At 40.1% G+C, this 23,918-nt stretch overlaps 1 protein-coding gene across 5 annotated transcripts in view; it reads right to left on the bottom strand.

Annotated features, from left to right (window-relative positions):
- Positions 1 to 23,918, bottom strand: part of ANLN (anillin actin binding protein) — a 174,915-nt gene that overhangs the window by 48,826 nt on the left and 102,171 nt on the right. For 3 of the 5 annotated variants that reach the window (XM_027539528.1, XM_027539529.1, XM_027539531.1), the window contains exons 1-3: positions 12,095 to 12,311; positions 3,405 to 3,558; positions 546 to 875 (exon numbers count right to left, since the gene is read on the bottom strand). In XM_027539528.1, coding sequence (XP_027395329.1) covers positions 546 to 875; positions 3,405 to 3,558; positions 12,095 to 12,112 — 502 coding nt within the window. In that variant the 5' untranslated portion in view covers positions 12,113 to 12,311. Of the gene's footprint in view, positions 1 to 545; positions 876 to 3,404; positions 3,559 to 11,514; positions 11,841 to 12,094; positions 12,312 to 23,918 lie in introns of those variants that run through there. The other 2 variants (XM_027539526.1, XM_027539530.1) reach the window with 2 other exon arrangements.

The raw sequence follows: 23,918 nt of genomic DNA, 5'->3' as shown, positions 1-23,918 counted from the left end.
GCTTTTTTCGCAATAAGGTAAGAGATAAGCTCTCCATCAGATTACGGGCCCATGAAATGCAAGATCAGGTCGCTTTATCTATAGTCTCCAGCACCTTAGCATGATTACATGTTTTGCAGGTACTCGATAAATATTTTTTGAAATTTTTTTTCCCCTATGAACAGCATTGCATACCTTAGTCACTCAGGTTTATTCAGTGAATCCATGAAACAGGATTTCTTGAATACAGAACTGAAGGTCAGCAAGGCTGATAATGCCAAGAGTACAGTTTATCCTTTAGTGTTTTCATTGCAAATATAAGATAGTTCCTTTATAAGATCAAGGTTTTGTGAACCAGTCTAAGAACCTCATCTCGTTTACTTCAATGAGAACACACCCGATAAATATATATTGATATATAAACCATTAGCAAGCAATGGATACTCAGGACATAGATCAAAAGCATTTACCTTTCATGTGTTAACTGATACATAAAATTTTTAACCTACCAAGTTGAATTGCACTGAAACAGATTTAAGGACCCCACGGTCCACAAGAGTGCACACCTGTCACATCGTCACTATCCCAACAACGCCGCTGCTCAGCCAGCTTTTGCATTCGTGTTCTGACTGAAGAGGCTGCAGCTGCTCCCAGTCTTGAGTTCGGCCCACTCCTCACACCCAGCAGTGGTGCTGAGGCTGGGGCAGCCAAGGAGTCACTGACACCAGCGGGTGCCTGAGACATCTGTGGCTGAGCCTGAGGGGACACAGGCCTTGTAGAACAAAGTTTTGCAGACGTTGACTCAACTGGCTTTTCATTTTCCACGTCAGAAACTTCTACTTCAGTGTTGTCAGAACAGCGTTTTTTGGATGGTGATGGTTTTGTGCAAGATTTCTCTAGGTTAAAAGGACAAAAAATTAAAAGTTCTGTAATTTTGCATGGCATGAAAAAAACATAGGTACAAATGAATAAAACACTAGTCTCTCTGTTCCTTTAAATGATTTCATTCACAAGAAGAAATATGTAAAATTCTACATTTTTCAGTAACTTGGAAATCTGACATTAGAGATTTATGTTTAAGCAAGCATATAATTTAGCAGTTTAAAAAAACCTGAATGAAAAAATCTTCAAATAACATCCTCAAGATTTATGTATAATGTTCTTTGTGGTCTTCAGACACTAGGAAATAAAAAGTATGCACACAGAATAAGCAAAGCAAATGTTCTAAGGGATTTTAAAGATCATACAGTCCAGTTACCACATTTTTAAATAAGAAAAATCAAGTCCAGAGAAATCGAGTTACCTGCTTAACATGACACACCTGAGCTAAGGGTAAAAACAAGCTTTCTGCTTTTAAAAACAATTTTTCATGAACAGTAAACAAGAGTAGAAGGACACCTGGCTTGAGGTTTAGGAGGCAGAGAACCAAAAGACTGACTGAATTATCTGACCAGTACCAAGCAAATTCATCAAGTCAAGCGTTTAACAACATTTTACATTTTAAACCTCTATGAACACCTATAAAACTAATTAAAAAGTCCTAAAAGAAAAAGGAACTATCCAAACACAAGGAATATAATTTTTACCTATGAATGAGTTCTACTATACCTCTCATAAAACTAATCCTTTAAAAGGTAAGAATGTAAATTCCATTTGAGGTCAGTTTCACTGTCTGTCTAATCAAGTGTTCTTATTCTGGCAGTAACTGAAGTATCATTAGTGGGAAGTCATGATTGCCCTCATAAATATCAATCTAATTAAATAATACATCATGAAACTTTCGATGATGATGGAAAAGGAGAGAAGGAGGCTGTGGGTCAGGGAAAAAACCAGTAAACTACCAGCCTGAGAAAAAAATTGTCTCTTAACTGAAGTATGACTGGTGTTGGTGGCATTTATACTTCTTTAAACTCTCTTTTCATTGGGAGATGATGCTTCCCACATGTTCAGTTTTTCTCACGAAAAGGAAAGTAGCTCTTATAAATCACACACAGATTTTAATTATATGTGTTACTTGGTGGGGGTAGGATGGTGGGTGATATAGGGGAAGAGGATAAAGAGGTTAAAAAGCCTCCAGGTATAAAATAAATAAGCCATGGGATGTAATATACAGCATAAGGAATATCCAATCTTCTGCAACTCACTTAAGGGTATATTTTAAATGAACTAATCTAATCCTTTTTTGGAAGTGTTCCTATTTAACATGCTTCACTATCTGAAAATACAGAATGCTTCAAGTTTACATTTCTTATATGAAACAGTAAATATTTCCATTTAAGCATCAAAATACAGTTCTAACCACTAGTTTTCAAGTACATACTACTCAATATCTGAATGCATAAAGCTGTGCCACAGTGGAAAGATCCTAGACTAGAGCTAGATCTCTGTTTTCCCACGTAATATATACAGTATTCCCTCCCTTCAAAATGTATTAACATACAAAAGAAATTCTCATTCTATGGTTAGCTTACAAAATAGTTGGGAGCCAGCACTATGCCCTCATCTCTTTTGTAATACTGGTTTTGCCCTCTTTAATATTCTTTTTCTATGTGCATTTTAAATGTCTACTAAGGAACATTATCATCTCCAGATTATTCCAAAAGATTAAACCAGCTGACTGATACAGGCTGAGGACGCCAGGATTTAGGAAAGAATAATAAAGTTTCCAGGTGCATTTGAGTTTGTTGCAGGAGTTGTTGTTTGTTTTAGTTGCTATACTGTGTCCAACTCTTTGTGACCCCATGAACTATAGCCTGCAAACTCCTCTGTCCATGGGATTCTCCAGGCAAGAATACTAGAGTAGGTTGCCATTTCCTTTTCCAAGGGATATTCCCAACCTGGGGACTGAACCCACATCTACTGCATTGGCAAAAGGATTCTTTACCACTGAGCCACCAAGGAAGTTCTTCTTGGGGTGGATGGGGGTGTTGGTGGTTAATTTTGTTTCTATTTAATTTCAGTAAATCTGTAGATTAACAACCTATACTTTGTGCCCAGCCTGAGGGACGTTGTTCAGCAGACAGAGGATGAAAAGACTCATGATATTTCAAGCATCCGCAGGCAGGCCTGCCTTTTGTTGCCCTGTTTATGTAAGAGGAGTAGAGAAACTCAACACTATGGCCAGTGTAAGTGCTCCACTGCTCCCACAGTATTCTTCCCTTAGAGGTTTTAATGATACTTTTGGAATGAGGAAAATAAAGTTCAACCAGTTAATCTGAAATATTTGTTAGAAATTTTGCTCTCGCCTGATAGGTTCCAGGCCTAATATAATAGGCCTGGAATACAATAAAAGGTTTATCTTTCCCCTGGAGGCTATTCCATTTGTCTCCCAAAGACCTTGGTCTTCTGCAGGAACAATAAAGTGTTTGGCACTTATTTGCATTTTGAAAACTGCAATTTTTACTTTTCCCCACAAAGACTATTACCTTCGCCATCAGATAGGGGCTGCTGGTTACTTGCTTCCGAAAGTGGCTCCCTGATCCGCTTGGCATGAGTCAGAGACCTTGCTGCTGGGATGGGCCGCTCAGCCATTTTCCTCTGAAGATTCTCTCGTCTGGCACGGGTTCGCTCAAGCAGTTTCTACGATACACCAGAGCATTAAAGCATAAGTTTAGTCAAAGGTTCACAAAACTTCAGATGCCTCCTCAAATCACTAACTGTCATCAAACATGTATAATAACAGTTAAATACATTTCAAAAGTCAAATTCTCAGTAATTAATATTCACCAAATGAGCACCGTCATGTCAAAATTTGATTAGATATAATATGACCATTAAAGGGGAAATGAAATGTGTTAAGTTCATTGCATGAGATTTTAAATGGCCACAGATTTTTTTCTGTTTCCCTCAAAAGGTACTTGAATCAGGCTGGCTTTATGATTCACTTTGACTGTTAAAACACGGCAGAAGTGATACTGTGTACGTGACTTCCAATCCCAGGGCTCAAGAGGTCTTGAGGTTTCTGTTCTCACTCTCTTGGAACACTGTCTTCCTGTGAAGAGGCCCCGGTTAAGCCTGCTAGACACATGGCCCAGCTGACTTGGGAGGAAGTCAACCACCAGACTTGGGAGGAAGACCATTTTAGACCATCCAGTCCCAGAAATTTCTATATGACTGCAGACTTCTGTATAATCCCAGGGGACACCAGAAGTCCAGCTCAGCAGACTTGGGAGAAATCAACCACCAGACTTGGGAGGAAGACCATTTTAGACCATCCAGTCCCAGAAATTTCTATATGACTGCAGACTTCTGTATAATCCCAGGGGACACCAGAAGTCCAGCTCAGCAGAGCCCAAATGCTAAGCCACTGAGTCATGGGAAATAACATGGTGGTTGTTTTAATCACTATGGTAGGCAGAATAACAGTTGCCTTAAGTTGTTTATGACCAACCCAGATAGCATATTCAAAAGCAGAGACATTACCTTGCCAACAAAGGTTCGTCTAGTCAAGGTTATGGTTTTTCCTGTGGTCATGTATGGATGTGAGAGTTGGACTGTGAAGAAGCCTGAGCGCCGAAGAATTGATGCTTTTGAACTGTGGTGTTGGAGAAGACTCTTGAGAGTCCCTTGGACTGCAAGGAGATCCAACCAGTCCATTCTGAAGGAGATCAGCCCTGGGATTTCTTTGGAAGGAATGATGCTAAAGCTGAAACTCCAGTACCTTGGCCACCTCATGCGAAGAGTTGACTCACTGGAGAAGACTCTGATGCTGGGAGGGATTGGGGGCAGGAGGAGAAGGGGACGACAGAGGATGAGATGGCTGGATGGCATCACTGACTCGATGGACGTGAGTCTGAGTGAACTCCGGGAGTTGGTGATGGACAGGGAGGCCTGGCATGCTGCAATTCATGGGGTTGCAGAGAGCGACTGATCTGATCTGATCTGAAAGTTGTTTATTATCCTAATCCTGTGAACCTATATGTTACCTTACATGGCAAAAGGGACTTTACTGATGTGATTAAATTAATGACCTTAATGATTATCTTGGATTTTCTGAGTGGGCCCAATGTAATCACAGGGCCTCCTTGGTAGCTCAGCTGGTAAAGAAATCTGCCCTCAAGGCAGGAGACCCCAGGTTGATTCCTGGGTCGGGAAGTTCCCTTGGAGAAGGGATAGGCTACCCACTCCAGTATTCTTGGGCTTCCCTGGTGGCTCAGACGGTAAAGAATCTGCCTGCAATGCGGGAGACCTGGGTTCGATCCCTGGGTTGGGAAGATCCTCTGGAGGAGGCAACCCTCCCTCTCCAGTATTCTTGCCTGGAGAATCCCCATGGACAGAGACGCCTGGCAGGCTACAGTCCATGGGGTTGCAAAGAGTCAGACATGACTGACTGACTAAGCACAATGTAATCGCAACTGTCCTTATGAGGGAGAAGACCAGAAGGTCAGAGTCAGAGAAGATGTGACAAGGGAAGCAGAGGTCAGAATGATGGAACTGGGGGCACTGAAGATGGAGAAAGGGGGTTGCAAGCCAAAAAAAGCAGGGGGCCTCTATCAGCTAAACAAGGCGAGGAAACAGATGTCCCCAAATCCTCAAAAAGAAACACAATCCTGCTAACACCTTGATCTGAACCCAGCAAAACCCAACAGACTTTTGACCTACCAAAGATAACATGTATGACGTTAAGCTAGCAAATCTGTAGTAATTTTTTATAGCAGCAAAACTAATACAGCCACTAAGATTTGGGGTGATGGTAAACAGCAAGAGATAACTGACTTAATAGTCCTTTGAAAACATAAGATCCTTCCTAAGAGAAAAATCAACCTAAATATTTTTATGTTTTATTTAATTAAATATCTATATATAATAAAACAGTTTTAAGTTGAATTCTTAGTATTCCATAGAATCATGAATATGACACTTTTCAAACCCCAAAATATGCTCCTATTGAAATCAATGTAGTATAACAAACACAAAACCCTGTAAAACAATTCATTCTCTTTGAACACGACCAGAGAAGGCGTGCAAATTACTGGCTGGAGTATACACTGTCCTGCAAACACAGATAAAGTAATTATTGCAGACTAAGGAATTTAACTTAATCTAACCTTTTTAATTGCTTAATTAAGACAGAATAATCATTTTTTAAGTCCCTTTGAATATGAAAAACAAGCATGAGCTTATCTTAGGAATGATCTCTCATTGAAAGAAGTAACACTAAATCTAAATGCTATGTCACTGAAAGAATAATTTATGAGCCAAATGCCTTCCAAAACACAAAACCTTTATCCTTTAAGGTCTTCAACAAACTCAAAAGTGACAGTATTATACAAATTAAATAAAATAAATCATTAATCACAATAAAATATATCATTCCTAAGATACAAAACTAGCTTAAATATGTTCATTTATGGACACACCCACATTCCATTCTGGTCAGTTAGAATACTTATGAGTCAGTATATTTTCAGTTACTATGAGCAATGGGTCAAAAAAAATGAGGTTTTGCAATTCAAATATACACAAAGTGTTCTATTGTTACATTAGATTAAAAAATTTCAAGATTAAAACAAATTAAAGTAGATAAGCAAAAAAGTTCCCTAATCTGTAATATAAAACTTATAGATACCAAAGATTTTAATGTAAAAGAAGTGATATATCTAAAATACATAAAGTCAACAGCTACATAAATGTAAGTTACTCTTTCTTATAATAGTATATCAGGAATTTAAGAGTTTTTTTTATTTATAAGGTACATTCCTTCAAATATCACACCTCCTCCTTCAAGGGAAAAAAATTCTGTCAGAAATGGTTTGAGGGATGTGGGGCAGAAATTGCTTAAGGACTATACACTTCAGTTATTTTAGATCCCTTCATGTGGAGTATCTTATTTCCTGATTGTTAGTAATTGCACTGTTTAATTTTTTTTAATGCCTCTATTATTTGAAGGAGGAGGTGTGATATTTGAAGGAAGTGAGTGAAGTGAAGTCGCAAAGAGTCGGACATGACTGAGCGACTTGACTTCACTCACTTCCTTTAAATATCACACCTCCTCCTTCAAATAATAGAGGCATTAAAAAAAATTAAACAGTGCAATTACTAACAATCAGGAAATAAGATACTCCACATGAAGGGATCTAAAATAACTGAAGTGTATAGTCCTTAAGCAATTTCTGCCCCACATCCCTCAAACCATTTCTGACAGAATTTTTTTCTGGGAGATATTACTGATTTCCTACCTTCTTAAACAAAGTAGACTCAATAACAATTTATTATTTTCAAAATGTTCTAGAAGCATTCCTTCCCTGGTCATCATAAAGAGTTCACTTAATTGTGGAAAATTAAAGAAACTCTATCCAAAACAGTGATAGCATGTTTGTCAATTTACATCACAAGAAAAAAAGGTTTCATATATTTTAACTGTAGCTTTTTCTTTTTTAAAGTTCCTACATGGAAAGTTCTGACTTGACACAACTAGCTGTGGATTTCCTATGCTAACCTGAGGTGACCATCACCATCAGTAGATCTTCAGACTAAAATGCTAATACTGACATTATAAGTAATAAGTTTATGGTTTTAAATCCATCTAACAACAAATACAAAAAGAACTTCCCAGATAGTTCAATGGATAAAGAATCTGCCTGCAATGCAGGAGACACAGGAGACATGGGTTTGATCCTTAGGTCTGGAAGATCCCCTGGAGAATGAAATGGTAGCCCACTCCAGTATTTCTTGCCTGAAAAACCCCATGGACTGAGGCATCGGATGGGCTACAGCCCATGGGGTCACAAAGAGTCGAATATGGCTGAGTGACTAAGCACAGCAAGCAACAAGTACAACAATCACTAGCGCTTAGACAGGACTTCAAGTACTTTCAGTGTCGGCATACACTAACTCATTCCATCTTCAAAGATGATTTGTTGAAATTCTGTTTTTACTACTGTTTTAGAGATGAAAAAATTCAGGTAGGGGTTAAATAACAAGCCATAGGTCACACAGCTAACGAGTAGCAAGGCAAGATCAAGAACCAGGCTCCAGAGTCTGGACTCTTAACTGCTTTGCTAAAAACTATAGCTTGGGAGGCGTTTGGGAAAGGCTGAGGGAGGAGGCTGAGAGGAGGAGGCTGAGAGAAGGAGGCTGAGGCAGAGAGGAGGAGGTCCAGGCTGAGGGCAGAGGCTGGAAAAGGTTGGGGTTGAGGGAGGAGGCTAAGAGGAAAGGAGGTGGAGCTTGAGGGAGAAGGCTGAAGGGAAGGGGGACGAGGCTTACAGGGGAGGCGGCGGTGGTGGGGGGGGGGGGGGTCCAAGGTCAGGAGGGTCGCCTCGGGAAGCCAGAGGTCACCTTGGTGGGGAATTCTGAAGTCTGATGTGGAGTTTGCGGCGGCCTCCTAGAGGGGAGGCTGAGTCCGAGGCAGGAGGCAGAATCTGGTGAAGAAGATTGCCGGGTGATATGTTCTGCTGAGAATCCTAAGATCTCTCACTGCCCCTTTCCTTCCTCATCTTTTCTGTTGAGAGGCCTGCAGGGCTCAGCACCTAGAGGTCACCAAGTCCCCTCCCCCTGTCTCCCAGCGGGCCCTGCGGTTGCTGCTGGGAAATGGGACTCCTGGGGTTGGAAGAAGAAGGATGCAACTTGTTAAAACAAACTTTTTCGTTGAACAGAAATCTGTGGAGCAGCAGCTTCTTCTGTTCTAGGTATCATTTAGGGGCTGAGGCCAGGGGATGGTCTTGCCACCTTCCTCTCACTCAGTCTGGAGGAGCATATAGACCATGACAGAAAAATTGCTCTACACTATCAGGTCGGGAGGAAGGACAGCTCAGAGTTTGCTGGGAGCACAGCGAAGTATCTGCCCAGCCTGAGAAGTCAGGCAAGGAGGTGCCATCTCAATTAGGACCTGAAGAGCAAGAGTTATTAACTAGGCCCAGGAAGGATAAAGATAACAAGTTGAGAGGTAAGAGAGAGGCGAGCACCTTTGAAAAAAAAAAGAAAAAAAAATAAAAACTATAGCTTGACTAAATCCAATTGTTCTTTTAAAAACTTATCATCAGTAGAACTAAGCAAATTCATATGATCAACATTAACTTTTTAATGCTATTAGCTGATCATAATAATAAACATGTGCCTTAACTGCTAGCTTATCCATAAATCAAGATGGATTCTTTCTTTATCTCTGGTTGGTCCATGAAGAACATCAGGAACACATGGTCCTGTGGACTCTGTCTAAATGCTGATTCAGATTGCAAAATCATGAGACACTTAGGAACAGCTGAACACTGACCATGCTTGACGATTTTAAGGAACTGCTGTTTATTTTTTAGGTGTGATAATAGAAGTATGATTTTTTAAAAAGTCTTTAGTGTTCAGTGATGAATACCTATGTATTTATGTATAAAATTATATGCCTTCTAGAATTTGCTTCCAAATATTTCAGTGAGAGGGATTAGAGGCAGATACAGTAAAACAACATGGCCACGTGTTACTAGGCAATGGATGCATTATACTTGAGATTTCCTACAAGAAAAGAATATTGCTAAAATGTTCTAACAGTTACTGCTTTATTTAATTATTTGTCTGTAAAGCAATTTACACTGAACGGCTCTCTTTCACATCAATTCAGCAGACCGTTATTGGATTGTGCTTGATGTTACAGAAACATCTCTCTGAACAATTTCCTACCTTCACAAAGCTTACATTCTAAGAGAAAACATGTTCAACAGGTACATATAAATGCAAGTGAGATGTGTACTGTGAAAGGTGATGTCCCCTCTGAAGAAGGGGAATCAAACTGTGAGCCGGAGGTCAAAACAAAGTTTGCCTGGCAGAACAGGCGGGAAGACAGAAAGTGAGCCAAACAGCACCAGTGACAACACGGAGGGGAACCACTGCACAACAGCCTTGTCTGAGGAAACAAGAGTTTAGGATGGTTGTCCATGGGGTCACAAAGTCAGACGCGACCGAGCACAGCACAGCCTTTCTCAACAAGAGTTACCAGGAGAATTAATCCTTAAGGCCCTGGCATTAATGTAATGAATTAACATCTCCCCTATGCCTACAGAATGGCATGGTTAAGAATCACTTTTGGGAGAAAAAAAATCACTTCTGGGAAAACTGAGAAAAATAGTTTCTCTCAAATAATTTTCTGTGTTCTATGGTTCTGATAAGGAACTCCGGCTGAGAAAGTCATTTTAACTGACTTTCAATTTTCTTTTTCAGACAAGGAACAGTTAGCTTCACTGTACAAAAATGTTATGAATGCTATAATTAAGCACCTAATCTTTGGAACCATTTCAAATAGTTCACTCATTCCCAATTAAGGAAAAGATGTCAAAGCTGTTGATTCCAACAGCAATCGGTCTAACTTCTCAAAATATAAAACACACACACTAAACCACACATATTTCTGAGCTGCACTCTAAAATGAAAAGTTTCTTTCAAATAAAAGTTTCTTTCAACTGAGATTTGTACTAGCTTCAGAATAACATTTTTAAGTAAAATGAAGTGCAATTTTCAGCCAACTTTCAAAATGCTTTGTTTTTGTCAGTTACTTAGAAACATAAAACTATTGAGAACAGGAAGGGCTAATATTTTAAGGAATCCTATTTTTAGTTGTAACATCATATATCCTTTTTAATTTCAATGTAAGTGAAAAATCCGTGGTGAACCACCAGCTCTATTCCCTAAAGCTAATACAAAAATGTGCTCAGGATTTTTCTGTTAGAATATTTAAGGTTAACAAATTTTTGTGTATCCCTGAGATGATTGAGAATTTGGAAACAAATACTGTTGTGTTTGAATACAAGTAAACTCTAATTGGAGAAGGAAATGGCAACCCACTCCAGAGTTCTTGCCTGGAGAATCCCAGGGACGGGGGAGCCTGGTGGGCTGCCGTCTATGGGGTCACACAGAGTCGGACACGCCTGAAGCGACTTAGCAGTAGCAGCAGCAAATTCTAACTGCTGTAACTTTTAATATCTTAGACCTAACAGAATTGTAACTACATCTCAAAAAATATATATATATTAAGAGAGAGAGTATTAATATTCCCCACTCAAGCTTTTCTATCTAGTGTAGAGAAATTTTTAGACCCACTTTGCAACAACTCAAAAAGTAACAGTTTGACACTTGCACAACACCGTAAAAAAGAGGAACTGTCCGTGAAGAAAAGGTAGTGGACAACTGGCCACACGAAATTCCTAAGTGGGTCAACGTACATTCGAAACAAAAGTCAAAGCTAGACAAATAATCGACACAGTAATGATGTAATTAATATTTAATTTCCAAAGAACAAAAGACGAGTTAAGTCCTGCTCTAATGTTATGCCCCATAAACATACCCAAAACAGGTTTCTTCCTTTTTTTTTTAAGTCGTGGGCTGTAACTTTTGACTTGAACATATTCGGCTAGCAATTTTCCTTTCAATTAGTGTCAACCTCAGGTATGAATCTTCTTTGCTAGTTAGGTAAGCAATAGAAACTGAAGAGAACTATTGACTTCATAGGAACGGATGCAATGGTTTCAAGCACAGGCTTATTGTAACACTTTGCTGTCATTTCGTTCACTGCATTCTTAAATGTATGGAATGGAGAAGGGAATGGCAACTCACGCCAGTATTCTTGCCTGGAAAATTCCATGGACAGACCACAGGGTGGCAAAGAGTCGGACACAACTGAGAGACTATTAAACGCACGGCTCCTTTGCGAGTCACAGGAACCCGGCAAACCGCATTCCATTTCATTTCCAGGCGGCGGCTGCACACACTGCACTGAGTCAGTTGGCCACAGACTCCACCCTGCAATATCCCGGCTTTTACTTCGAAGAGGCTCTGTTTCGTCAGGCCCCCACAGCACCCTTCGAAGACCCAGAATCCACTCCAGAGGGGCATATAACCGGGGCTGACAGGAGGTCTTTTCACTACTGCTACTGAGGACAGACTCAAAACTTTCCCCGCAGAGCTTTATCTGCAGGATAAGACCAAAAAAAACCGCGGACAAACTACTGCCACAAAGAGGGAACCCGCCGCACCCCCCAGCTCCAAGCTGGACTCTCGCACGCCAACTCTGCGCACGCGCGCGCACGCGCTCTCCGGCCACTGGGCCGGGAGGTTGACAGAAAGTAGGAAGGAAGGGAGGGAGGGTGAGGGGGTGGCAGCCGTCATGGCTGGCTCTGCCCGCAAGTTTTCTCACCTCGGTAAACGGGTCCATTGCCCCGGACTTCGCGTGTCGATTACGAGACGGCCAAAACGGTGGTTCAAATTCAGAAAAAGAAAAGTGAGTGCCGTCTCAGTGTGTCACTTGAAGAAAACAAGAAGGTGGTGGGGAACTCCCCCAAGCTCCTCTCCTCTTCCCCACTGCCTCCGAAGTCCGACTCGGCCTGCAGCGGCGGTTCAAATTTGAATTTCAGCGCCCGGACCCGCGCGCATGCGTGGGGGGTGCAGGGGGCAGGGCACGCCTCTCCTGGCCCTGGCGCTAGATCACGTGGCCTCGACGGGGCTGGGAGGTTCCCAAGAGTGGCTTTGCCGGCTTAGTGATAGCCTGGCCCCGGGCCGGTGGGGATGCAGCGGTAGGTGCGGCTCTCCAGTGCATCAACTGCCTCCTGGCTCAAAGCCCCACCCGCAACGCTCGCACACCCCACCCTGTTTAAGCAGATCCCTTCACACTCCTGTGCCTGGGCGTTCCTGCTTTCCTTCATTCCTAAATCTAGGATTAAGGGCCCTTCTGCTTGGAATCCCACTGGACCTTTGAACTTACATAGCTTTATGTTCATATGCTCTCCAGCTCCTGTTTCACGCCAAGGTGGACTCAGTCTTGGCCTTCTTGAGGCGCAGGTCTGGTGAGCCCCCAGACACTTGTCACTAATGACCAGTGAGCCGCCTTGGGCACTGGCCTTTATCACAGGGAAAATAAGGTTAACTTTAACAGACCTGTTAATGCTTATACACAAAACTCCTGTTGGCCCTTTTTATTTTAACCCCATCAAACTGCATGCAAAGTTAGAGCTGACAAGCTACCCATTTTGATCCTTTCTTTTACAGGTAAGAGAAGGGAGACACTAACACTTTAAGTAACTGATCCTGGAGAAATGAAAATCCCATTCTCGGCTCATAGTCGACTTTCCACCACTGGATCATAGCTAGGTCTCATGACTATTCTTTATTGAGAAATGAAAAATACGTTTTATAGTTACTGTATTGGATTCATACCTTATTTAACAAGTCTGTACTAGGACTTGTTATAAAGACAACAAACAGGATGTGACTTGTTCATCTGTAACACTGTGTAGACTTATGAATGGCTGCCCAACAGTTGAACAGGCCAAAACCATTACTCCCAAGTAAGAATTTCAGTCTATTTAATAAGGTTTCTATCTCAGCAGTCAGTAAACATTACAAAAAGTATTTCATGAGTAATATATGTAAGTTGAATTGTGGTACTGTATGTAGTAATGGAAAGAATTCTGAGTGTGGGATGAGAAGAAATTCCTTGGGGCCTTGACTCCACCAGGACTCTGTGACCCTAGGCTTTAGGCAAATCATTTAACTCATTATCTTTTAAATCTTTTTGGGAATCATAGACTTCTTTGAAAATACAATTAAAGCTTTAAAATGCCCTTTCAATCATAAGCATTTTAAGATATGATTCCATGAAGTAATGGTCACTGGTTAAGAACCTCCAATTTAGCCTCTTTGGATTTTGGTTTTCTCATCCGTAAAACCGAAATAATCAGCTGCCCTGCCTTTCACAGAGTTGTTAGGCAGATCAGGTGAAAAACTGAGAGCAATCCAAAAGTATTCTGTAATAAGTAATAAGGTCCTACCCAAGTGTTTTGAATTATTAATATCTAACTCAAAAGTGTGGCTTCCCTGATAGCTCAGTTGGTAAAGAATCTGCCTACAATGCAGGAGACCCTGGTTCGATTCCTGGGTCGGGAAGATCTCCTGGAGCAGGGATAGGCTACCCACTCCAGTATTTTGACTTGAAGAATTCCATGGACTGTATAGTCCATGGGGTCGCAAAGAGTTGGACACAACTGAGTGACTTTCGTTTTAACTTTCTTTTCAAATCAAAAATGTTAATCGCTCATTTGTGTCTGATTCTTTGTGACCATATGGACTGTAGCCCTCCAGGCTCCTCTGTCCATGGGATTCTCCAGGTAAGAATACTTAAGTGGGTAGCCACTCTCTTCTCCAGGGGATCTTCCTGACCCAGGGATTGAACCCAGGGCTCCTGGGTTCAATACCTGCGTTGCGGGTGGATTTTTTTCCATCTGAGCCACTAGGGAAGCCCATGCTAGCTATGAACCAAAGAGAAAAGATGCTTGAATTTTTTTTCAAGTGCTAGACAAGAAAGTGGTGGGTATATTAGGGTTGGAGGTTCAGGAGGAAGTTTACACAGCATTGAAAAGTGAGTCATTACAAACTTATGAAGCCCTGTGCCTTCCAGCTTTGACCTCTGTGAGCCTTAGATTCTTTATGCCTGTGTGCCTGCGTGCTCAGTTGTGTCCAACTCTGCAACCTCATGAGCCCATGGGGCTCCTTTGTCCATGGAATTTTCTAGGCAACTGGAGTGTGTTGCCATTTTCTTCTGTAGGGGTTCTTGCCGACCCAAGGTTGGAGCTCGTGTCTCCTGCAGTGCAGGCAGATATTTACCACTGAGCCACTAGGTAAGCCCCTTAGATTCTTTATAACTGGATTCTAATAAAGACTGAACAAGATAAATAGAACATGTGGTGCAATATAACTACTCAGAATGTTTAGTTTATGTTTATTCACAATCTCTGTGTCTTTACCCTGATAATGATGATAATAGCAACCACCCTATAAAGCTGAAGTTTGTTAAACCCCTACTCTGTGCCAGAAGCTGTGCTAGAGACTGAAGTCTCAGTTCAGTTCAGTCACTCAGTCATGTCCGGCTCTTTGCGACCCCAAGGACTGCAGCACATCAGGCTTGCCTGTCCATCACCGACTCCCGGAGCTTACTCAAACTCATGTCCATCGAATCAGTGGTGCCATCCAACCTTCTCATTCTCTGTCCTCCCCTTCTCCTCTTGCCCTCAATCTTTCCCAGCATCAGGGTCTTTTCCAGTGAGTCACTTCTTCACATCAGGTGGCCAAAGTATTGGAGTTTCAGCTTCAGCATGAGTCCTTCCAATGAATATTTCCTTTATGATTGATTGGTCGGATCTCCTAACAGGTCTCCCTATTTACCTTCTTACCCCCTGATAGTTAGAACTACCTTTCTTCTTTAAAAACTGTGCTATAAAATATTTCCAGTGTAACAAAAAATTAGTGAATAGAACAGATAACCATGTACTACCACCTAGCTTAAAAACCTTTGTAATGAAAGTCTCCTATGTATTCCTCCTTCATGTCATTTACCTTCCACTTCCCAGGGGTTAAACTATCCTGATTTTCATGTTTATCATTCCTGTGAAATGTATGTACTTTTATTACATTTACATATATATCTATATCAATATATAGAGTTTTTCATAAATGTTGTTTTTACTGTAAGTAAAATTTCTGCAACTGGTTTCTTTTCCAAATATTCTCTTTATGAGATACATCCTCACTAACAGATTTAGCTGCATTTTATTCATTATCGCTGCTATAATTCTATTTTATTAATATACTTGCAATTTATATATCCATTATCCTGTTAGTGGACGTTTAGCTCATTTCCAGTTTTTCATTCCAAAGACCCCATGATGCCATGAATATTTTTATGTTTCCTTATGTCTCCATGCAAAATTTTCTCTAGAGTAATATACTTAAGAATTAGATGATCATTTCAAAAAATATATTTCAGTATTGCTGCCAGATATTAAAAATAAATTGCCCTTCAAAATGATTGTAACAATTTATATTCTAATCACCTTTCTATAAGTATGTCTGCTACTATAGCCCCTCTTTAGTACTTGGATGCTTTTTAGCTTCTATCATTCTTGTTTGTGTACATTTCTCCTATTACTAGTGGAAATGAACATTATTTCATGTGTTTATTGGCCTTTCAGTTTTCCTTTTCTGTGAATTTCAAATTCATATTCTTTGCTCATTTTTCTATGTGGTTGCTTTTTCTTATTGATTCAAAGCATTTTGTTTACTATTTTTATAGGAAAATAACTCTTCCTGGTTTTTTGGCTGGAAAATATCTTTTCCTAGTTTATGGTTTGTCTTTTCATTTTAGGATGTCTTGGATGTACAGAAATGTTTACTACTAATGTGATTAAATACATGTATATTTTCCAATAGGGTTTGTACTTTTCGTGTCTCAAGAAATCCTTCCCTACCCTGAGGTTGTAAATATGTTCTCCCATATTTTCTTCTAAAAAGTGTGGGTTTTTTTTTTTTTTTTAATGATTCTGTCTTTAAATTATCTGGATTGATCTTATTTTTTATCTGGAAAACCAAATGTCTTAGCAGCATTTATTTAGTTGTCCACTGACCTGTAATGCCACTTTTGTAGTATACCTGTATGTGTAGGTCTGTTTAGAAGCTCTTTATTCTATTCTACTGGTCTATTTGTCTAGTCCTCTTCCAATATCAAACTGTTTTCATTATGTAATCTTACATACCTCATCTTTGTGACATCAAACCATTTTATTAGTGCACATGGACATATCTTCATTAATTTAAGCCTACTTTAACATCTTCCAAAATATATATATAATGTACTTGCATAAAGATCTTTATACTCTTTGATGTATTCACATGTATCTTTGTGGTTATTGCTTTTAAAATTATACATTTTTAATTGTACTTTAAACTAACTATTATTAGTATATAGGAACATGATTATTACAAACCTACTGAACTATCATATTTTAGTAATTTATCCAAAGGGTAGGAGCTTTTTATTTTTTTTATTTTTTTTTCTAATTTTATTTTATTTTTAAACTTTACATAATTGTATTAGTTTTGCCAAATATCAAAATGAATCCGCCACAGGTATACATGTGTTCCCCATCCTGAACCCTCCTCCCTCCTCCCTCCCCATACCATCCCTCTGGGTCGTCCCAGTGCACTAGCCCCAAGCATCCAGTATCATGCATCGAACCTGGACTGGCAACTCGTTTCTTACATGATATTTTACATGTTTCAGTGCCATTCTCCCAAATCTTCCCACCCTCTCCCTCTCCCACAGAGTCCATAAGACTGTTCTATACATCAGTGTCTCTTTTGCTGTCTCGTACACAGGGTTATTGTTACCATCTTTCTAAATTCCATATAAATGCGTTAGTATACTGTATGTTTTTCCTTCTGGCTTACTTCACTCTGTATAATAGGCTCCAGTTTCATCCACCTCATTAGAACTGATTCAAATGTATTCTTTTTAATGGCTGAGTAATACTCCATTGTGTATATGTACCACAGCTTTCTTATCCATTCATCTGCTGATGGACATCTAAGTTGCTTCCATGTCCTGGCTATTATAAACAGTGCTGCTATGAACATTGGGGTACACGTGTCTCTTTCCCTTCTGGTTTCCTCAGTGTGTATGCCCAGCAGTGGGATTGCTGGATCATAAGGCAGTTCTATTTCCAGTATTTTAAGGAATCTCCACACTGTTCTCCATAGTGGCTGTACTAGTTTGCATTCCCACCAACAGTGTAAGAGGGTTCCCTTTTCTAGGAGCTTTTTAAATTGTAAATTATACAGTGTCAATTTCTTGTGTAGATCCAGTTTATGTCTTCTGTTGCAAGTAGGAAAATATGCAAATTCTTTATCATACCTACAGGGCCCTACATGATCTGGGACTAACCTTCCTCTCCTAGTATCCTGCTGCTGCTGCTACTGCTAAGTTGCTTCAGTGGTGTCCGACTCTGTGCGACCCCATAGATGGCAGCCCACCAGGCTCCCCCGTTCCTGAGATTCTCCAGGCAAGAACACTGGAATGGGTTGCCATTTCCTTCTCCACCTAGTATCCTAATATTCTCCAAATATCACAATGTACACGTGTGCTAAGTCACTTCAGTCATGTCCGACTCTTTGTGACCCTATGGACTGTAGCCCACCAGGCTCCTCTCTCTGTGGGGATTCTCCAGGCAAGAAAACTGAAGTGGGTTGCCATGCCCTCCTCCAGGGCATCTCCATTACCCAGGGGTCAAACCCACATCCCTTATGTCTTCTGCATTGGCAGGCAGGTTCTTTACCACTAGCATCCCCTGGGGAGGCCCAAATATCACAATTGTTATAGAGTTTCTAAGTCATGTCCAACTCTTTGCAACCCATGGACTGAAGCATGCCAGGCTTCCCTGTCCATCACTATCTCCCAGAGTTGTTCAGACTCATGTCCATTAAGTCAGTGATGCCATCCAAACATCTCATCTTCTGTCACCCCCTTCTCCTCCCGCCTTTTCAATCTTTCCCAGCATCAGGGTCTTTTCCAATGAGTCAGCCCTTCACATCAGGTGGCCAGAGTATTGGAGCTTCAGCTTCAGCATCAGTCCTTCAGTGAATATTCTGGTTTGATTTCCTTTAGGATTGGTCTCCTTGCTCTCCAAGGGATTCTCAAGAGTCTTCTCCAGCACCACAGTTTAAAAACATTAATTCTTCAGCACTCAGCCTTCTTCTTACGTCCATACAGGACTGCTATAAAAACCACAGCTTTGACTATATGGACCTTTGTCGGCCACGTGATGGCTCTGCTTTTCAATACGCTGTGTAGGTTTTTCATAGCTTTCCTTCCAAGGAGCAAGCATCTTTTAATTTCATGGCTGCAGTCACTGCCCGCAGTGATTTTGCAGCCCAAGAAAATAAAGTCTGTCACTGTTTCCATTGTTTCCCCATCTATTTGCCATGAAGTGATGGGACCAGATGCCATGGCCTTAGTTTTCTGAATGTTGAGTTTTAAGCCAGCTTTTTCACTCTCCTCTTTCACCTTCATCAAGAAACTCTTTAGTTCCTCCTTGCTTTCTGCCATTAGGGTGGTGTCATCTGCATATCTGAGGTTATTGATATTTCTCCTGCCATCTTGATTCCAACTTGTGACTCATTCAGCCCGGCATGTACATCATGTGAAAATATCACAATACTTTACCTTTTTTCCACTAGTCTCCAGCCTCATAAGCCTTTCTTCTAGTCATAAAAATATGCCAAAATTTTTCCTGCATCAAGAACTTTCCACCCTCTGGACATTCCTAGATCTACCCATGGCTTCTCCTTGTTAATTGGGTCTAAGCTTAACTGTGCTCCTTCCTCAAAGAAGACTTCCCTGATCAGGTGGCCACACCACTTCTCTTTGCCCCCAAGCCACTTTCTATCCTATTATTCTGATATGTTTTCTTCATTGCACTTACCATTTATATGGGGTTATTTTAATTATGTGTTTAAGCAATGGAATGGCAGGGACTTGTGTTTATAGCTATTACCTAGCACCCTGAGTGCACATGAGTTCAATAGATATTTGTTAAATGAATGCATTTAAGATAACTAGTATTCCATTTTTAGAGATGGGGGAAACTGATACAAAGAGGCTATTTGGTTTAAGACTATCACCTAAAAATTTGAACCAGATCTGCCTGACTTTAAATCCTGCTTATGATCTTGACATTTCAGTTAATTTATTTTCATCACAAAAGACAAAATAATAATGTAAATGTGTTCTTGAGCTATATATATAGTGCTGAATAAATTGCAACCTTAAAATTGCTTTCTTAAAAAAATTTTTTAATTGCTAAATTAGGAAAGAAAATACATGTTATGTTCACATGATTATTAGTAGTTAGACTATACAGTTTGCCCTAATTACATTAGTATTCTGAAAGTCATCAAAAGTGTTTCTGTAATTATTTAAATAAAAACCACAATCTTCCAAGTTATTTAGATAAAGACCACAGCTTGTTGTATTAATTTAAATATAGAATCAACGCTCTGAAGCAAAGATGACTAGAAATTAAATGCTGCCCTAGTAAATCAATATTTGCTCCTTCAAAGATCCTTTTTCTTCAACAAAGGAAATAGTGATCGTTTTTTCACAGATAAAATTAATGGAGGGCAGAAAAACAGAAAAAGTCTAAAGCATTTACCTCAGTAAGGACACGTGTTATGTTACGTATGTACAGTTAATTTTTCAAAGTACTTTCATACACATTCTCATTTCATTCACAAAATAATACAATGAAATAAATATTCTTATTTTTACAGGCATCAAAAAGGCCAAGATCTAACCATAAAGCAGTGGCAAGAAGGATTAAGGTCAAGATCTCTACTTCAGGTTATCTGGCTGAAGGGCCACTTCTTTTATACATTTATTATAATGAAGAAATAAGAATCATCAAGTGTTGTCATATACATGTTTACTAAATGGGATAGTTTATTTCTTACAGTATCTGCCATTAATGCACATTAGTATCATATTTTAAGGGTATAAACAGTTTTAAGGGTTCTTAACATCAGATGTTTTTCTCTTCTAATTTAATCAATGAAACTGTTTCATATTCCAAATTGAGGGAGAACGGATTGTGTGTTTTCTAACATACTGTATTGTTTCCAAAAGTCAATCCAACTACAGTCATGTTCCCTTTATCCAATCAACTTTTGTTAAAATTTATAGCTTTCATCTCCTTTTTACTTTCTCAAGTGGTTTATAAGGGCATTAAGGGAGTCATTCCATTCTTTTTATTATTTTTTTTTTTAAACTTTGCAATAGGGCCATAGTAAATCCTTTCATAAAGATGAATTCTTTTATGTACTTACTGCACTATAATATATATATTGCTACCTTTACTTTTCCATACCTAGATTTCTCAAAGCTATAATCACAGAACCTATTTTTTAATTAAAAAAAAATATTTCCACATTGCACCTTGTGGGATTTAGTTTCCCAGCCGGGGACTGAGCCTGGACCCTGGTCAGTGAAAGCTTGGAGTCCTAAACATTGGACCATCAATTAAGTCCCTATTTTTACATTTTTTAGCAATCCCATATAAAAGAAAAGTGGGCCTTCCAAGTGGCATTAGTGGCAAAGAACCCACCTGCCAATGCAAGAGACATAAGAGAGGTGGGTTCCATCTCTGGGTTGGGAAGATCCCCTGGAAGAGGGCATGGCAACCCACTCCAGTATTATTGCCTGGAGAATCCCATGAACAGAGGAGCCTGGCAGGCTACAGTCCATGGAGTTCCAAAGAGTAGAACATGACTGAAGCAACTTAGCACACATGCATATAAAAGTAGCTCTTAATTAGTAAAGAATAACAGAAGTCCATGTTTCTTAAACATCAAACTCTCTTTATGGAACCTCAAAAATAAAATATTCTTAAATTTGAAACAAGAAGGTTTATTGTACTCCAGTGATGTCTATCATGAACTTCTTTAGTTTCCAAACACTTCACATAATCCTTCCAAACTTGTTGCTTGGTTCTTCTCCTCAGTCATTAACCCTTCCAAATGTTAGGGTTCCTGACATTCACTTTCATTCTCATCTCCCCTGCTTCTCACATCTTTCTCAGCACCATTCATGACTGACAGGTACTGAGCCCTCAAGAAATGTTTGCTGATAATTTGTCTGTGAACACAGCCTCCTACACTCTGACCTCATCATTCCACAAACCTTCCACCTCTGCTGACCTCTTCTACTTGTGCACCAGAAAGTGCTCCATCTTCAAGATTTCAAATCCCCAAACTGGCCTCCTGATTGAAATATCAAATCCTTATCTCTTTTCCACTGCTCCTCTTGCTTACGAAACCTGCAAGCCCTCTCTGACCCTCCTCCAGCTCTTGGTCCAATTGAAAATGTAGTTCATTTGTAGCCATGCCTATGTGTGTATTAGCCCTGACTTTCTATCTTGCCGTTTTCTATGAGGCCACACACTAAGTAGTTCATCTATCTTTGAAAGGTGCCGAACAAGCTGCATTTAATTTGCCAATATGTAACCTTCTTCCAGTGGCTCAGATGATAAAGAATCTGCCTGCAGTGCAGGAGACGTGGGTTCGATTCCTCCCTCAGGAGAAGACACATGGCAACCCACTCCAGTATTCTTGTCTGCGAAGTCCCATGGACAAAGGAGCCTGGCAGGCTATACAGTCCATGGGGTCACAAAGAGTCAGACACAACTTAGCAGCTAAAGAACAAAAACTTAGACATACATACACACACACACATTTACATATGTAGCTGTTAGATTAGATCAGATCAGATCAGTCGCTCAGTCATGTCCGACTCTTTGCGACCCCGTGAATCGCAGCACACCAGGCCTCCCTGTCCATCACCAACTCCCGGAGTTCACTCAGACTCACATCCATCAAGTCAGTGATGCCATCCAGCCATCTCATCCTCTGTCGTCCCCTTCTCCTCCTGCCTCCAATCCCTCCCAGCATCAGAGTCTTCTCCAATGAGTCAACTCTTTGCATGAGATGGCCAAAGTACTGGAGTTTCAGCTTTAGCATCATTCCTTCCAAAGAAATCCCAGGGCTGATCTCCTTCAGAATGGACTGGTTGGATCTTCTTGCAGTCCAAGGGACTCTCAAGAGTCTTCTCCAACACCACGGTTCAAAAGCATCAATTCTTCGGCGCTCAGCCTTCTTCACAGTCCAACTCTCACATCCATACGTGACCACAGGAAAAACCATAGCCTTGACTATGAACCTTTGTTGGCAAAGTAATGTCTCTGCTTTTGAATATGCTATCTAGGTTGGTCATAACTTTCCTTCCAAGGAGTAAGCATCTTTTAATTTCATGGCTGCAGTCACCATCTGCAGTGATTTTGGAGCCCAGAAAAATAAAGTCTGACACTGTTTCCACTGTTTCCCCATCTATTTCCCATGAAGTGGTGGGACCGGATGCCATGATCTTCGTTTTCTGAATGTTGAGCTTTAAGCCAACTTTTTCACTCTCCACTTTCACTTTCATCAAGAGGCTTTTGAGTTCCTCTTCACTTTCTGCCATAAGGGTGGTGTCATCTGCATATCTGAGGTTATTGATATTTCTCCCGGCAATCTTGATTCCAGTTTGTGTTTCTTCCACATGAGCGTTTCTCATGATGTACTCCGCATATAAGTTATAGTTACATAGTTATTATAAATTTATCTGTGTGTGTGTATGTGTGCAGAGTCCCTGATTTATGATGGTTCTACTTACGATAACTGGACTTTATAGAAATGCAAAAGCAACATGCTTTTAGTAGAAACAGTACTTGGGATTTTGATCTTTTTCCTGGACTACCAGTAAGCAGTACAATGCTTTCTCATAATGCTGCATAGTTGCACCAAGATGCCATTCCATCAGCCCTCTGATCCGAAGGATAATCAGTACCCATACAACTGTTCTGGTTTTAATTTCCAGTACAGTACTCAATAAATTACAAGAGATATTCATCATTTTATTATATAATAGGCCTCATGTTAGATAATTTTGCCCAACTGTAGCCTAATATAATTGTTCAGAGCATGTTTAAGGTAGGCTAGGCTAGGCAATAATGTTGGGTAGGTTAGGTACATCAAATGCATTTTTGACTTAGGTTGTGTTTATTGGGACATAACCCCATCATAAGTTGAGGAAGATCTATGTGTGTGATGTATGTGTGAACAACTCTGTTGGCTCCTTTTCCTCTGCTCCACAACTAAGTGACTGAGAACTTTAAATTCTACCCTGGTTGCTCTTGTGTACCTACACACACCCACTGGGTGATCTCATCAGTTCCACTGACTTAAAATACCTTCCATATACTGATGGTTCCCAAATTTATTTCTTTGGCATGATCTCTTCCTTGAGTTCTGAATAAGAATATTCAACTAACTATATGAAATCTTGACTTAGACTTTTAACTAGTATATTAAACTTAACAAATCCAAAATGAAATTTCCCCACTAAACCTATTCTTTCTCCAATCTTCTCTATTTCCATAAATGGTACCACTATCTACCCAGTTGTTCAAGCCAAAATCCTAGGAGTCATCGTCAATTCCTTCTTCCTTTCCTCCTACGCTATCCATATACCCAACCTACCTATCAACTCTGCCTCCAAGTATACCCTGGGTCTTTTACTTCTCTTCCTCTCTAGAGCTTCCGTTACA

Source organism: Bos indicus x Bos taurus, chromosome 4, assembly GCF_003369695.1.
Source record: "Bos indicus x Bos taurus breed Angus x Brahman F1 hybrid chromosome 4, Bos_hybrid_MaternalHap_v2.0, whole genome shotgun sequence".
Taxonomy (NCBI): domain Eukaryota; kingdom Metazoa; phylum Chordata; class Mammalia; order Artiodactyla; family Bovidae; genus Bos; species Bos indicus x Bos taurus.
Note: the sequence above shows the minus strand (reverse complement) of the source record. Positions and strands in the feature narration are given on the sequence as shown.